The 13,270-nt window shown below is 42.5% G+C and overlaps 2 protein-coding genes across 5 annotated transcripts in view; one reads left to right on the top strand and one right to left on the bottom strand.

The window, feature by feature from the left end:
• The window catches only part of plcl1 (phospholipase C like 1), a 275,924-nt gene that overhangs the window by 90,336 nt on the left and 172,318 nt on the right, over window positions 1–13,270 (bottom strand). The gene's annotated exons all lie outside the window — the stretch shown is intronic.
• satb2 (SATB homeobox 2) overlaps window positions 1–13,270 on the top strand; it is a 57,309-nt gene that overhangs the window by 26,725 nt on the left and 17,314 nt on the right. For 2 of the 3 annotated variants that reach the window (XM_074657608.1, XM_074657607.1), the window contains exons 4-9: window positions 5,635–5,761; window positions 7,691–7,814; window positions 8,334–8,436; window positions 10,643–10,693; window positions 10,782–11,377; window positions 12,274–12,486. In XM_074657608.1, the coding sequence (XP_074513709.1) occupies window positions 5,635–5,761; window positions 7,691–7,814; window positions 8,334–8,436; window positions 10,643–10,693; window positions 10,782–11,377; window positions 12,274–12,486 (1,214 nt within the window). The remainder of the gene's footprint in view (window positions 1–5,634; window positions 5,762–7,690; window positions 7,815–8,333; window positions 8,437–10,642; window positions 10,694–10,781; window positions 11,378–12,273; window positions 12,487–13,270) is intronic. The other variant, XM_074657609.1, reaches the window with a different exon arrangement.

The raw sequence follows: 13,270 nt of genomic DNA, 5'->3' as shown, positions 1-13,270 counted from the left end.
TTGGCCGGTGTATATCCTCTTCATGCTGCTTTTTTTTCTCTTTAGGGCACTCTTTAGTTTATCTTAAAGGATAATTCTGGTTTATCAAAACTTAGATCTTACAGTATTTTCATAGTTTTTTCCATTAAATACTCACCAGGTTAATTTCTGAGATGGCGACTCAGGGCTAAAAACACAAGCTGTTAGATGATCATAAAGGTTTTTAAAGGGGTACTCCACAAATGTAGTAATAGATGGTTAAAATCGATGCTGCAGCACTCGAAATATCCTGACTTTTATGCCTAACGTAGGTCAAGACCCTTCAACCACGGCTGGACTGGGATAAAATCGTTCCTGGCTTTTTTGGCTCAGACCGCCCACCACAATCGGTGGGACACCACCCAACCACTACACCATCTTTGCGGTCACCTTAAAGGGGACATATTATGAAAATGTTTTTTTCAGTGCTTGTGCACATACATTTGGGTATCTGGAGCGCCTACAAACCCACAAACTGTGAAATAAGACAACCCAGTCAGTTTTTTGTGGGCTGCCTAGATCTGAAAACATGTGATTCAACGAGCCATTCAGATTTGGCTCCCCTTCCTATGTCACATGTAGGTTCATTAGAATATATCGCCCAAAGCTTAAGAACTACCTTTGTAAAGGTGCACCATATTTTTCTCACAAGAAAACATCCATCACAGACTATACCTCTTGGTTCAACATTGATGTACTGTACTTGTCATATGTGAAGTATTGTTTCCAAGTAGAGGGTTGAGTTCTCTTGTGGTTTTCACCTCAGTTCAGTGTTTTTAGATCAACTGTTGGCTTTTTTTAACAACCTGTCTGTTGTTTTGTCTCACCAGACTTTGTTCTAGTGATTAGTGTGGTGTCTCCGTGTTCCCAGATCTTTGCAACGGGCCACGAGTTCCCTATTTTTAAAACAAACATACAGTTATAAATGTTACAAAGTCATTTATCTACCAACATAATTCATCAACTTGTAAATCTTAAGTTAATGAATGGATTTTGGTCCAGATGCTCTGCAGCGTTACTCAACCAAGGACACGGTCTTCTACTAAATGAAAGAGAGGGAGCTCAAAAAGACAAAGCTGAGGATTAAAAAACGAGCCAAATAGATTTTTCCCAACATGGCGACTCAAAGTGTTTTTCTTATTTATGGCTCAATGAAATAAAAATGACTATTTAACCGTAGGCTGTCACAATATCAGATTATCATGCCAAAAGTCAAATGAATCTTTAACTTTGTTTATTGTGCGTTTCGTCTCTTTTCTGGCAAATAAATTACTCAAAATACGAGTGTAGGGAGGTGAAGAGAGAGTCTGTAACCAAAACTATATATAGTATGAATTAAGAGGCGCTGGATTATTTACATGATATTATCATATGTGTTTTATTAAAGGGGCTCTATGTAAGAATCAGAGATTGCTTGTTAACAGTGACACCTGTGGCGTCCTGTTGCTGGCTCTCGTGCTCGCACTATCGACACACACAAGACCGAACGTGATTGACAGCTAAAACCAAAATATCAATACATATTTCACATGCTTGGCAGTAAAGTTAGCTCACCTGTCCAATAGGTATTTTGCCAGCTCGGGGTCCGTTTTGATCCCCAAAACCAAACGAAGGTTCCTCCATGAATCGAAGGCCTGGCCGATGTTGATCCTAGTTTCCCCCCCGATGTCGGTCACATTCTTGTCTTAGATATAACTTTGGTTTGTTTTTGCGTCCTGGAGTTTGTGTTTGAGTCTGAGTTGATATGGGGGTTGGTCGTTTGTTGGCGTTAGCAGACTCCATTTCTAACCGAACGTTAGCTATCGTTGCACACTTTTAGCCCTGTAAGCGGAAATGAGAATAAAGGCACTCGCAAGCACGCATGACATCACATATGTTGGATTTTCCCGGAAAGAAACGTCCTGCATTCTTCACATTAAAAGCAGTCTACAGGCTGATAGAGCAAACCCAGAAAGTCGCGGAAGGTCTCATTTTTTAGGTTAGGTTACAACCTGTTCACATATTGCCAATAAAAAACAATTAAAAAAATACATGAAAAACGTACATACACTCCCTTTAATATGATATCAATATTTAGTTTTTTAAATATCAACGTTATCGTCAATACCAGATGCAAATGCAACACACCTATTTAACCATTAATAAAGACAAACCCTTCATAAAGTATGCCTTATTAGATTATTATTATTTATGTATTTTGGAACAAGTGAGTCGCACCAGAACTTATTATAAGAAACTAAAAGTCTGTTCTTCCCTCAGCGGAGAGCCTTGACCTTGTACATTTTTTACAGATGAGCATTTCAGAAGCTTTTCAGAGGAGACGAGCGCTCCCTAAAAAAATAAGAGAAAAACATCAAGAGGAGTTCCTCAGGGTGCAATGACAGGTTGAGTCAGGTGTATGGGGTTTCCCTCAGTGTGTGCCAGGGGTGTAACCAGTTTGGAAGAAGCCCTGCATGCGTGTGCAGGCTGCTGCAACCATTAAGACTTATTCCAGTGTGGGACAATGGGATTACTGTGTGTACACGTGTATTTGTGTGTGTATGTGTGTGTGTGTGCAGGCAGGCATCGATGCGTGCAGGCCTGATGAGAGGCGTCAGAGACATCAGTGTGTGTTTGTGTATGGGTTTGCGTTTGTGCGGATGGGCACACTCAGACATGAGCCAAGCCACCAGCCGGCCACATAAAAGCATGTCTCTGGGAGGTGGAATTTTAATGTGGAAATGGGAACAATGATTTCTACTTTTAAATGTGGACAAGAAGCAGAGCCCATTGAACAGCAGACCAAAAAATGATGGATCAATTATTAATGCATTTACCATCACACTGTGAGCGTGTGTGTGTGTGTGTGTGTGTGTGTGTGTGTGTGTGTGTGCTTGCATGCGAGCGGCTTCATGTACATGTCCACTTCTCTGTGTGCTGCCGTGTGTCCTCTGTGAGTTTGTGTTTGTCTGCTTATTCACGCGTTTGCTTCCACCCAACTTGGCATTAGCGACGTTGTTATGGCTTATTTTCAGATGCGGAAGATGAAGCCAGTTTCTTTGTGTGTGTGTATTTGTGTGTGTGTGTGTGTGTGTGTGTGTGTGTGTGTGTGTGTGTGTGTGTGTGTGACAGAGACTAGAGAAGAATAAGAAAAACAAGAGAGAGGAGGACATGCTCGGTGTTTTCCTCTCTGTCATAAAATGAACTGAGTATTTTCTTCCATCTCTTTAAAATGCGTTTCATTACGTCCTCCCTTTACAAGAAAAACACACAAACAAAAGTCTTTCATGTGTGAAGCTCTTGTCGTCACGTGTAAATCACAAGAGGCCCCACAATACGATATTATGATGAAACACTTTGCATTATGCTGATTTATTACCTTTCTTCACATGCAAGTTATGCAGTTTGTCAACTTCTGTTTTATCTAATAAGAAACAGTTTTCACTCTGTTCATCTCAGAGATTTCATTCACATATCTTGAGGTTAGAGGTCAAGGACCCCTTTCAATATGGACAAAATTTAGCGCAAGTTGGGAGCGTTGTTTAGCCTCCTCCGCGACAAGATAGCATGACATGGTCGGTACTAACAGATTCTTTAGGTTTTTTAGTTTCATATGATACCAGTATCTTCCCTCTAGCTTTAAAACTGAGCCCGCTACAACCTAGAAATCGCAAGTTGTGTTAATGCTTTAAAGAAATTAGTGGTGTTAAAACAAATTTGCGTTAACGCGTTATCGCTTTAGCTCTGATAGCCCTAGAAAATGTAATTTTAAATGTGAAATTACATCAAATTTACATTAAATTTAATATGAAAATATTGGAAAATCACATTTGCCTGCACCACGAAGTGTAATTTTACAAAACCACATGTATATATACATTTTTCACATGTGAAATGGTGCTCCACATGTGATTAATATGTAAAAATGTGCTATTTTTCTAACTCTTATTCTCTTTTTAAATAAAATGTATATATTTTTCTCACATAAATATGACATTTCTTACTGAAAAAGCAGATTTTCATGCGGTCCAGTTGAACTAAAACTAATCTGATAATATGGTTATCTGGTTCGGTTTGGGTTCTTAAACATCGTCATGGTGGTCTTGGGTTCCTCTGGGGTTCTTCTCCACCCTGAGGGGTCCGGTCCATTTAGCTCATAGTGGATTAAATGATGCTCCTCGTGTACGACCAGATAATTAAGAACACAGCTCGGCCTGACGCGAATCAAAGATATAACCGAGATATAAACACAGTGGAAGAGAACAAAAAGAGATCAGAGGAGTCTGGGGGAGAACAAAAAGAGATCAGAGGAGTCTGGGGAGAAGAGAGGAGGAGGAGAGGAGGAAGAAAAGGAGATATGGGAGGAGGAGGGGAGGTGGGAGGGAGAGAGGGAGGAACCAGAGGACAGAGAGAGAGACTTCTCAGGACCCGTCTGGATCTCATTTAGAGGATAGTAATGCGATTAGCTTTGTTTAGTTTTCACAGCTCCAGCCAGTCCCCATGAAAACCCCTCTGTGTGTGTGTGTGTGTGTGAGTGTGTGTGAACCAGTAGGTGACGTGCACATGTGTGTTTGTGTGTGTTACGTCTTGTGTTTGGATGCTTTTTTTTGTTAGTCTTTATATTCTTCTTAAAGAAATTCAACTGGAGATATTTACATATGACGACACTGCACAAATACAAACACACACCGTGAGCACACGCACAGGATTAAACATAAAAAGCTCTTTTTATCTGTCTGGACTTTTGGAGGATTTTTTGTTGGCTGACATAAACCCCAAAATACACAAAAAGGGGATTCCCCCGATCACGTTTTTTGCTGCCGATACAATTGCCGATCGTCGATGAGCCATAGCGTCCGATACACGGCTGATATTAGATAAAACGCAATTCAAACCAATCCAAAGGCAGCTTTGGTTGCAGGACTTTGTTCATGAACTTTGAGTTTTGAGTCCTAAACAAGTCACAATGCGCTCGTCACAAAATGTAATGTCAGTTGCATTTCCGTCTCTAATTGCGTACTGCAATTTGTTTTTTGTTGACTGCCACATAGTTATTGTACATGAACAAAATGATCTTTTGTATGTTTTTTTTCCGACTGGCACTCAGTAAGGTCGCGTTTATTCCTCATGGTTTTCTCCTGCAACTTGATTGGATGCTGTCGGATCGGTTCAAAAGCAAAGTGGATCTGGGGAATTAAGCGTTGAATTGCTGGGAATGATTAGCGTTAACATTCATGCATTGATTGGCACACTTTTTGAATTACATACTTTTTAATCTTTGGGCTTGGTATTTTCAAGTCAAAAGGCTCAAGTCCAAGTGAAGTCTCGAGTCACTGGTGTTAAAGTCAAAGTCGAGTTGCAAGTTGTCGAGTCTAAAGTCATCAAATCTGTGACTGGAATCTGACTCGATTGCAAGTCATGTGACTCAAGTCCACTCCTCTGTTACGTGGTACTAGTTAACAGAATATTATGTGCCTTTTGTTGTTTATGTAGCTCTCTATTGTGTTTTCCACCCTCTTTATAATCCTTTCTTTTATTTTGCTTTGTCACATTTGTGCTGTCTGTATTGTTGTATAACGTCAAAATGTTAAAACAAATACAAACATTAAATAACAAATCTTTGGTGTCTCTGTCCAGGTATCATCAAGGTGGGAAGGTGGAACGCTCTGCCCATCCACTTCCTGACTGACGCACCGGAAGCGACAGTCGCCGACATGTTGATGGAGGTCTACCACATGGTCACGCTACGCATCCAGCTGCACAGGTCAGACTGAGTTTACACGTTTCACTTTACCACGATCTAAAATAATTCTGTGTGATATTTCAGAGAGAAAGTAGAAATCTGCACGTCCATATTTTCTGCAGACGAGGCTTTTAAACCGTGCGGTTACACTGACTCAGACACTGGGTCCGCTGGGCGGCTGACGTAATGGCAGCTGATTGCGGTTCAAGAATTTACCATATCTATCAAATTTGAAAGAAGCAATATTGAAACACTAAACAACCCGGTGGGGATTTATCTATTATCTGTCTCCGTGTGCCAGGAACTCATAGCTCCCTCGAATAAGTGAAGCACAGTCTTGATGGACAGATAAAACCAGATAAACTCCAGATGAGATGCTTATTATTGTTATTGTCTTGGAACGTACCAGCCAGGTTTGTTTACGTGTTTATGTGCGTATCCATGGTGATGGCAGAGCTTTGGCACACTTTGTGCTCGGAGTCGAAATGATTCATTTGAGGTTAAAGTGAAATAGAAACGGGAAGATTGTGGGGAAGATACAGGAAGTGGTGGGTTTGAGGTTGAGGTTAATACAGGATGTTTGAGAGATCAGTGGGTTTTGGGCTTAATTTGGGGTTAATTTAGGATTAAAGGAAAAGTTAGATGAGAAGATTAATATCACTCTCATGTCTGAGTGGTAAATATGAAGCTACAGCCAGCAGCCGGTTAACTTAGATTAGCATAATGACTGGAAACAGAGGGAAACAACTAGCCTGGCTCTGATTGAAGGCAACAAAATTCATCTAGCAGCACTTCTAAAGCTCAATAATTAACACATCATATCTCGTTTATTCAATACGTACACAAACTGAAGTGTGAAAACAACAAGTTGTGGTTATGTGTCTGACTCATAGAAGTAGAATAGGAGTAGAAGGGGCATTCCCATTCAAATCAACGTAGCGAGGTGGTCAGAGCAGCGGCTATTTTTATGTGTATTGTTGCCATTGTGACCGTTGTATTCCGTAAAACTTCTGTATAAACCGACTTGCGGCAAGTCACAGACTCACTATTGCTGGTGTGACGTGTAACATAACAGCGTCGGCTTCTGTATGCGTGTAGTCCCGCCATGCCGGCTGTCCCTTTTATAGGCCTAAGTAAGAAAGACAGTATGAATTGGCCTCAACAGATGTTGATTCGGCTCAGTGACGACCTCCACTGCCAGCTTAGCCTGCGGAGCAACAATGTGTGACACACTTTTACGACCATAACAACTAACAACAATCGCCATTTTTCTTTTGTACTAGTCAAATGACCACGGCGAACAGTTCAATGTTCATTCTACTCCTTTTCTATTTCTATGGTCTGATTGTTTCTTGGCCAGGAGACGTTGCCAGGCAACCAGAGGACACTCCAGGAAGTCACAAGTCCAGGGCCAAAAGATAGTCCAAAAAAAATTTAGAAAATAAATCATAGGATAAGGAATTTAACTAATTATTTACTATTATTGTGAAATAGTAGAGAGTACAAAAAACAATTACACAATGGTCTACTTGAAGATGTTCCCTACACCAAATCCAACCTTTTCTTTTTCTTTTTTATTATGTGTTTTTTGAGGTGTGGGGGTCGGCAGATACAGTTATTGTAAATTAGTTTGATTTCTTAGGATGTAACATTTTTACACTTCTGTGCTAGTAGATGGATTTTGGTACCTTTGGGCAAACAGACAAGGCTAGCTGTTTCCCTTTGTTTCCAGTCATTATGCTAAGCTAAGCTAACAGGTTGCTGGCTGTACCTTCATATTCATTGTGAAGACACAAGAGTGGTATCAATCTTCTCATATAACTCTCTGCAAGAAAGAGAGTGCATTTCCCAAAATGTCAAACTATTCCTTTAACTGTCAAACTGTCCTTGTGACTTATTCAACCTAAAGATGTAACTGACTCCTGGGTGTGTGTTTTTGGCTCGTTGTAGTTTTTCAAAGCTGGAGGATCTGCCCTGTGAACAGTGGAACCACGCGACGGTCAGGAACGCTCTCAAAGAGCTGCTGAAGGAAATGAACCAGAGCACTCTGGCCAAAGAGTGTCCTCTGTCACAGGTAACAACTGGATTAACAACAACAACAACACACAGTACCTCACGTTCCTCAACCTCAATGAAATGATAAAGACATCTAGAATGAATGCTACATGCTTTGTATTGATTATTGCTTCATTTTAATTAAACGCCACACCACAAAATTAAGCAGTCTCCTCAATCATGTTAAACTCCCCAGCTGCATGTTTAGCCCTCTATCCTCGGCGCGTGATGACTGCTGTGTGAGATTTATACGTGTGTGTATGTGCAAACTGTGTTTAAATGCAGCTCTGGTGGGGGTGTTGATCAATTGCAAGCATATGTGTGTGTGGCTGGAGATTCTCTCTCTGCAACGTACTGACTTGAGTTTCCATGGGTGGCTTCCAATCATGATGATTAATGTTTGTCTATTTCTATTGTGTGTGTGTGTGTGTGTGTGTGTTTATGTGAGCATGCCATGAGGTTGTTGCGTGAGTGTACGCATTTCATATTACGTTGGTTATTAATGATCTTTCCCCTCTTTCTTTCTTTCTTCTCTCAGAGTATGATTTCCTCCATAGTGAACAGCTCCTACTACGCCAACGTCTCCACCGCCAAATGCCAGGAGTTTGGTCGCTGGTACAAGAAGTATAAGAAAATCAAAGGTGAGATGTTACAGACGGACAGTGGTCCAACTTCTTTGAACGCTCTTACAGTGGTTGTAAACGGTCCAATCCCAATGTTCCTGTAAAGTCTGTGAGGGTTTAGCGCTGTCCCACTGTCAGTTCGTCGAGTGCTTGAGGGCTCTCTCGCAGACATTTATGTACACGTTCCATAAGTCCACATTTCTGCAGACTTTGCCCGAGGTAATTACCCACAATATTCATAGCATTGTGACGTTAAACCCCGGGGGGTTACCGGGGGAAGCCCGGAAGCGTTAAAGTGGCGATCCGTAAGATTTCAGTCCTGGTTGATTTGACGACACCCTGTTTAATGTGGTTTAATACTAACTTTACAGGTCTCAGAATACTGGGGGCAACAAAACAAACTATTGTTTTTCCATCATTCTGTGATGCTGCACACGGCATGAGTCTGCGAACAGTGAATGTGAAAGTAGTTGGTTGCCTCGCTGTGCAGACTGTCGCCTGCAGTTCTTCATCTAACAGCTCACTGTGTCTGCTACCACTTGTTCCATTAAAAAAAAACAAATATCCGTCTTGTTTTCTAGATGCATTTTTTGATGAACAAGAGCGGTCAGTGTCAAATTCACTGAGTCAGTTAATTCAAATGAAACAATCTGAGAGGAGAAAAATCCTCTTTCTACTGAACTGCTAACAACTCCGAGACGAAACCAGTGGAGATTGTTGATAGATTAGGAAGTAGAAGAAGGCTCAGTAGTCTTCTGCTTTTCAGTAACACACATCTACAGTACGTTCTGCTGGCCATGAATGACTGAACGTAAACACAGTGGTTGCATGTCAGTGATCTCCTATTCAGTAAAAGAGACGAGGCGGTGCGTACGCAGTCGCTCTATATCATAAAGTAAATAACAGAATGTAAACACATTTAACTGTGGGGAATAATTCAAGCGCGGTGGCTTGATCACGTACGCTGCAGGGGAGCTTTCAACGGGGGAAATCCAACGCTGGATATAAATCAAAACCTGTGCTGTAGGTATCGATGACTCCTTGAATCAAGTATGAATCCAGCTTCAGACGTGCAACCTGGGTGAAGGGTAGAAGTAAATGTAGCCCTGTATAAAAGGCTGAGAACCACCGTTACAGACTGATCAATGTCTATCTACAGTGATTCTGATCAGCTGAGATATTCAGTAACATGGCCGTCTGACTCAAAACAAATCATCTGTAATGACTCTTCATCAACCCCATCAGCCCATCTCCCTCCTGAGAAGCTACTCTATAATCATCACATTAAACACTGAGCCTGAACGGAAAGATGGATATAGGAAGAGAGAGAGAGAGAGAGAGAGAAGATGGGGTGATGACAGACCTCGCTGCTGACAAGTTCAACCTTTTGAACTTGTTGTGTTTGGTCTAAATTAAGTTCCGGGGACATTTTCGGGGGAACTTTCAACTCGTGTACTGCTTCATTCATAAACAAGGAAGTACTCTAGTATCGATTTAGGACGAGGTGAAAACATTTTTCTTTGTTTGATATAATTGAATGTAAAGTTAGGCTCTGCTGTCGGCCTCCAGACTCATTAAAAAAAGAGAAAGAGAGATCGCGAGGGCGAGTGGTAAGATAAATTACGAATCCTGCTATAGTGAGGTATGACCTGCTCTACTCTGCCTCTGATTGGCTAGTACTTGCGGCCTTTGTTGGTTGGGTTGGTTAGGTTTAGGCATGAGGAGTGAGATTGGTTAGAGTTAGGGTAACAACATCGTTGTAGGCCAATCAGAGGCAGAGTAGGGTGGGTCATGCCTTCACTGTAGTAGGATTCATAACATCACGTTGGCTGCTCCACCTGCCGCTCAGAGCTAGAGGCCCGGGAGGATAGGTGCAATAGGTACAAACTCCCTCAACTGGACAAGCTGGGGTTTTTCCTGACAACGAATATTAATCTTTTGTATGTGGAGTTTTATATAAACGCGTTCATGAGCTTCAAAGTTCATTCTTTACTTGGAAACAGCAGCTGACAAATCAATCTCAACTCAAGGTCGCTCCACCAGCAGATGTTCAATTTTCCATTTTTTGGAGGACGTCTTGTTCATGTTGGCTTAAAAGTTGAGCTTCAAGTTTCATTATATGGACCTTGAGGTGAGATTGTTGTCAACCGTTTGGTCATATATATAAATCAACATCATCAGGTCTTTCCTTTCTGACTGATTGTCTTTGTGTTTTGTTGAGCAGTAGATTACCTGGAGAAGATGTGGGCCGGACGAGATCCTGCTGACATCAAAAGTAACGACTCTTCTCGATCTTTCTGCTCATGTGAAGGTGTTTTTCTTTGTTTGACCACACTCACTGTCTCCTTTCCTCTCCTCTCCAGTAGAGAGAGACACCATGGCCGACTTCTGCGTGCTGGGCCAGAGACCTCCTCCTCACCTGGCCGGCCTGGCCCAGCTCAGTCACCTGGGAGCCGGCAGCCCCCTCCTGAAGGCGGTGTCTGGAGATCTGCAGTCGCCCTCCCAGCAGCCTCAGCAGCAGCCTCCTCCCCAACAACAGCAGCCGTCGCCCCACGGCCCCCTCCACCACAGCCCTCCTCTCCGTACGGGCCAGGTGCCTCATCCGCCCCCGCCGCCTCCACCCGGCGCCCTGCAGCCCCTGCTGGGGCCAGGTGGGCTGCTCTCCCCTCAACTCTCCCCGCAGATGGTGCGTCAACAGCTCGCCATGGCCCACCTCATCAACCAGCAGCTAGCCGTTAGCCGCCTGCTGGCCCATCAGCACCCGCAGGCCATCAACCAGCAGTTCCTCAACCACCCGCCCATCCCTCGGGGTTCGTCCAAAGGCGTCGGCGACCATCCCGGGAGCAACCCCTCGTCCTCCGAGGTCTCCTGTGAAATCTACCAGCAGGTCAGAGACGAGCTGAAGAGAGCTAGTGTCTCCCAGGCCGTGTTCGCCCGTGTGGCTTTCAACCGCACACAGGTAGGAATACAGGACAGACTGGTCAAGATTAGGAGACAGTGTGGTGGTGAAATGATCAGAGGAAGAGGAGAAGCAAGGTGACGCGTCAAGGATAAGAGAGGGTAGCGTCAGATAAACCAGGATGGAGATAATCTGAATAATAATATAGATCATCCTGTGGTGGCGTTGAGTCAGACTAAACAGATCATAGTTCTAGTTCAGGTGAGAAAGGATAGTCGCCGTATTTGATAGAAATAAATAAATAGATACTGATAGACTATAATTGTGTGGTCACCCACCTCATGGTATTTTCAGTGGGATTAGCGGAAGCGTGGCAGGGTAGCTCGCTGGGTCATTGAGTCTCCTTCCCCGCCCTCGCAGCAGCACAAACACCTGATGCATTCAGCCTGTGCTAAACTGGTTACCACACGCCCCATTAGACCAATGTAATGGAGGTAGACCTGTTGGTATAGAGGCCAGGTGTGTTTCAGTCAGGTTTTGCATGTGTGTGTGTGTGTCTGTGTATTTGTGTGCGCATCCAACCTATATGCTAATACTGTATATTCTAAGTACATTAACTCAAGTGCTGCACTTAAGTACAAATTTGACATATTTTGTGCTTTACAATTTTTTTTTGCATACAAAACATATCAAGATATTATAAAATGTTTTATTTAATTATATTATTATCATAAATTAAACTACCCAACAGTTAATACAAGTACAGCTGAAGTTATTAGTTGATTAATTGATAAGTACCAGTATTGTTCCAGCTTCTTACATGTGAGGATTTCCTGCTTTTCCTTTAAGTTATTATAATTGTTTTTAGTTATTTGTAATAATGTTGAGGTTTGGACTGTTGGTTCCTGTAAAGTTCACAGAGTAAATGTGTCTCCTCGTGTGTCTTCTCTGTCCAGGGTTTGTTATCAGAGATCCTGCGGAAGGAGGAGGACCCTCGCACCGCCTCGCAGTCTCTGCTGGTGAATCTGAAAGCGATGCAGAACTTCTTGATCCTGTCTGAGAGCGAGAGAGACCGGATCTACCAGGAGGAGAGAGAGCGCACCATGAACCCTACGGTCGGCCTCCCCGCCTCCAACTCCTCCAACCCCGGACCGCCACGCCTCTCACAGGTTAGTGCACCACACAGCCAGTGGTGGGTCAGATTACTTTGAAATGTAGTCAGCTACTGAATACAAATTACATGACAATTTTTTAAACCCTCACAGGTACTGCATTTAGCATAAAAAGTATGCTCAAATCATAACATGGCAAACTGCAGCCCAACAGGCAACAACAGCTGTCAGTGTGTCAGTGTGCTGACTTGACTATGACTTGCCCCAAACTGCATGTGATTATCATAAAGTGGGCATGTCTGTAAAGGGGAGACTCGTGGGTACACATAGAACACGTTTTCATTCACATATCTGGAGGTCAGAGGTCAAGGGCCCCCTTTGAAAATGGCGATGATCGTTTTTCCTTGCAGAAATTTAGCGCAAGTTTAGAGCGTTATTTAACCTCCTTCTTGACAAGTTAGTATGACATGGTTGGTACCAATGGATTCCTCAGGTTTTTTAGTTTCATATGGTGCCAGTAGCTTCACTCTAGCTTTAAAACTGAGCCAGCTAAAGAATTGAATGACGTTAAAATGAATTTGCGTTAACTTTGACAGCCTTGCATAGAACATATTCGGCAGTTAGAATTGGTGAAATCAAATTAGCCTTACAAAAACATGCTTATTTCTAAAGACATAATCAAGTAATCCTTGAAAATGTAACTATAAACTAATTGCAAATTTTTTCAAGTGTAATCTGCGCTGATTGTAGTTACTTATTCTTTGTAATCTGATCATGTAATCCGTTACTACCCAACCCTACATGTAGTCAGTGGTGTTGTTGAGATGATGTGATGCAAACA

This window comes from Sebastes fasciatus, chromosome 14, assembly GCF_043250625.1.
Source record: "Sebastes fasciatus isolate fSebFas1 chromosome 14, fSebFas1.pri, whole genome shotgun sequence".
In the NCBI taxonomy this organism is placed as follows: domain Eukaryota; kingdom Metazoa; phylum Chordata; class Actinopteri; order Perciformes; family Sebastidae; genus Sebastes; species Sebastes fasciatus.
The sequence above is the reverse complement of the archived record's forward strand: the minus strand, read 5'-3'. Positions and strand labels throughout refer to the sequence as shown.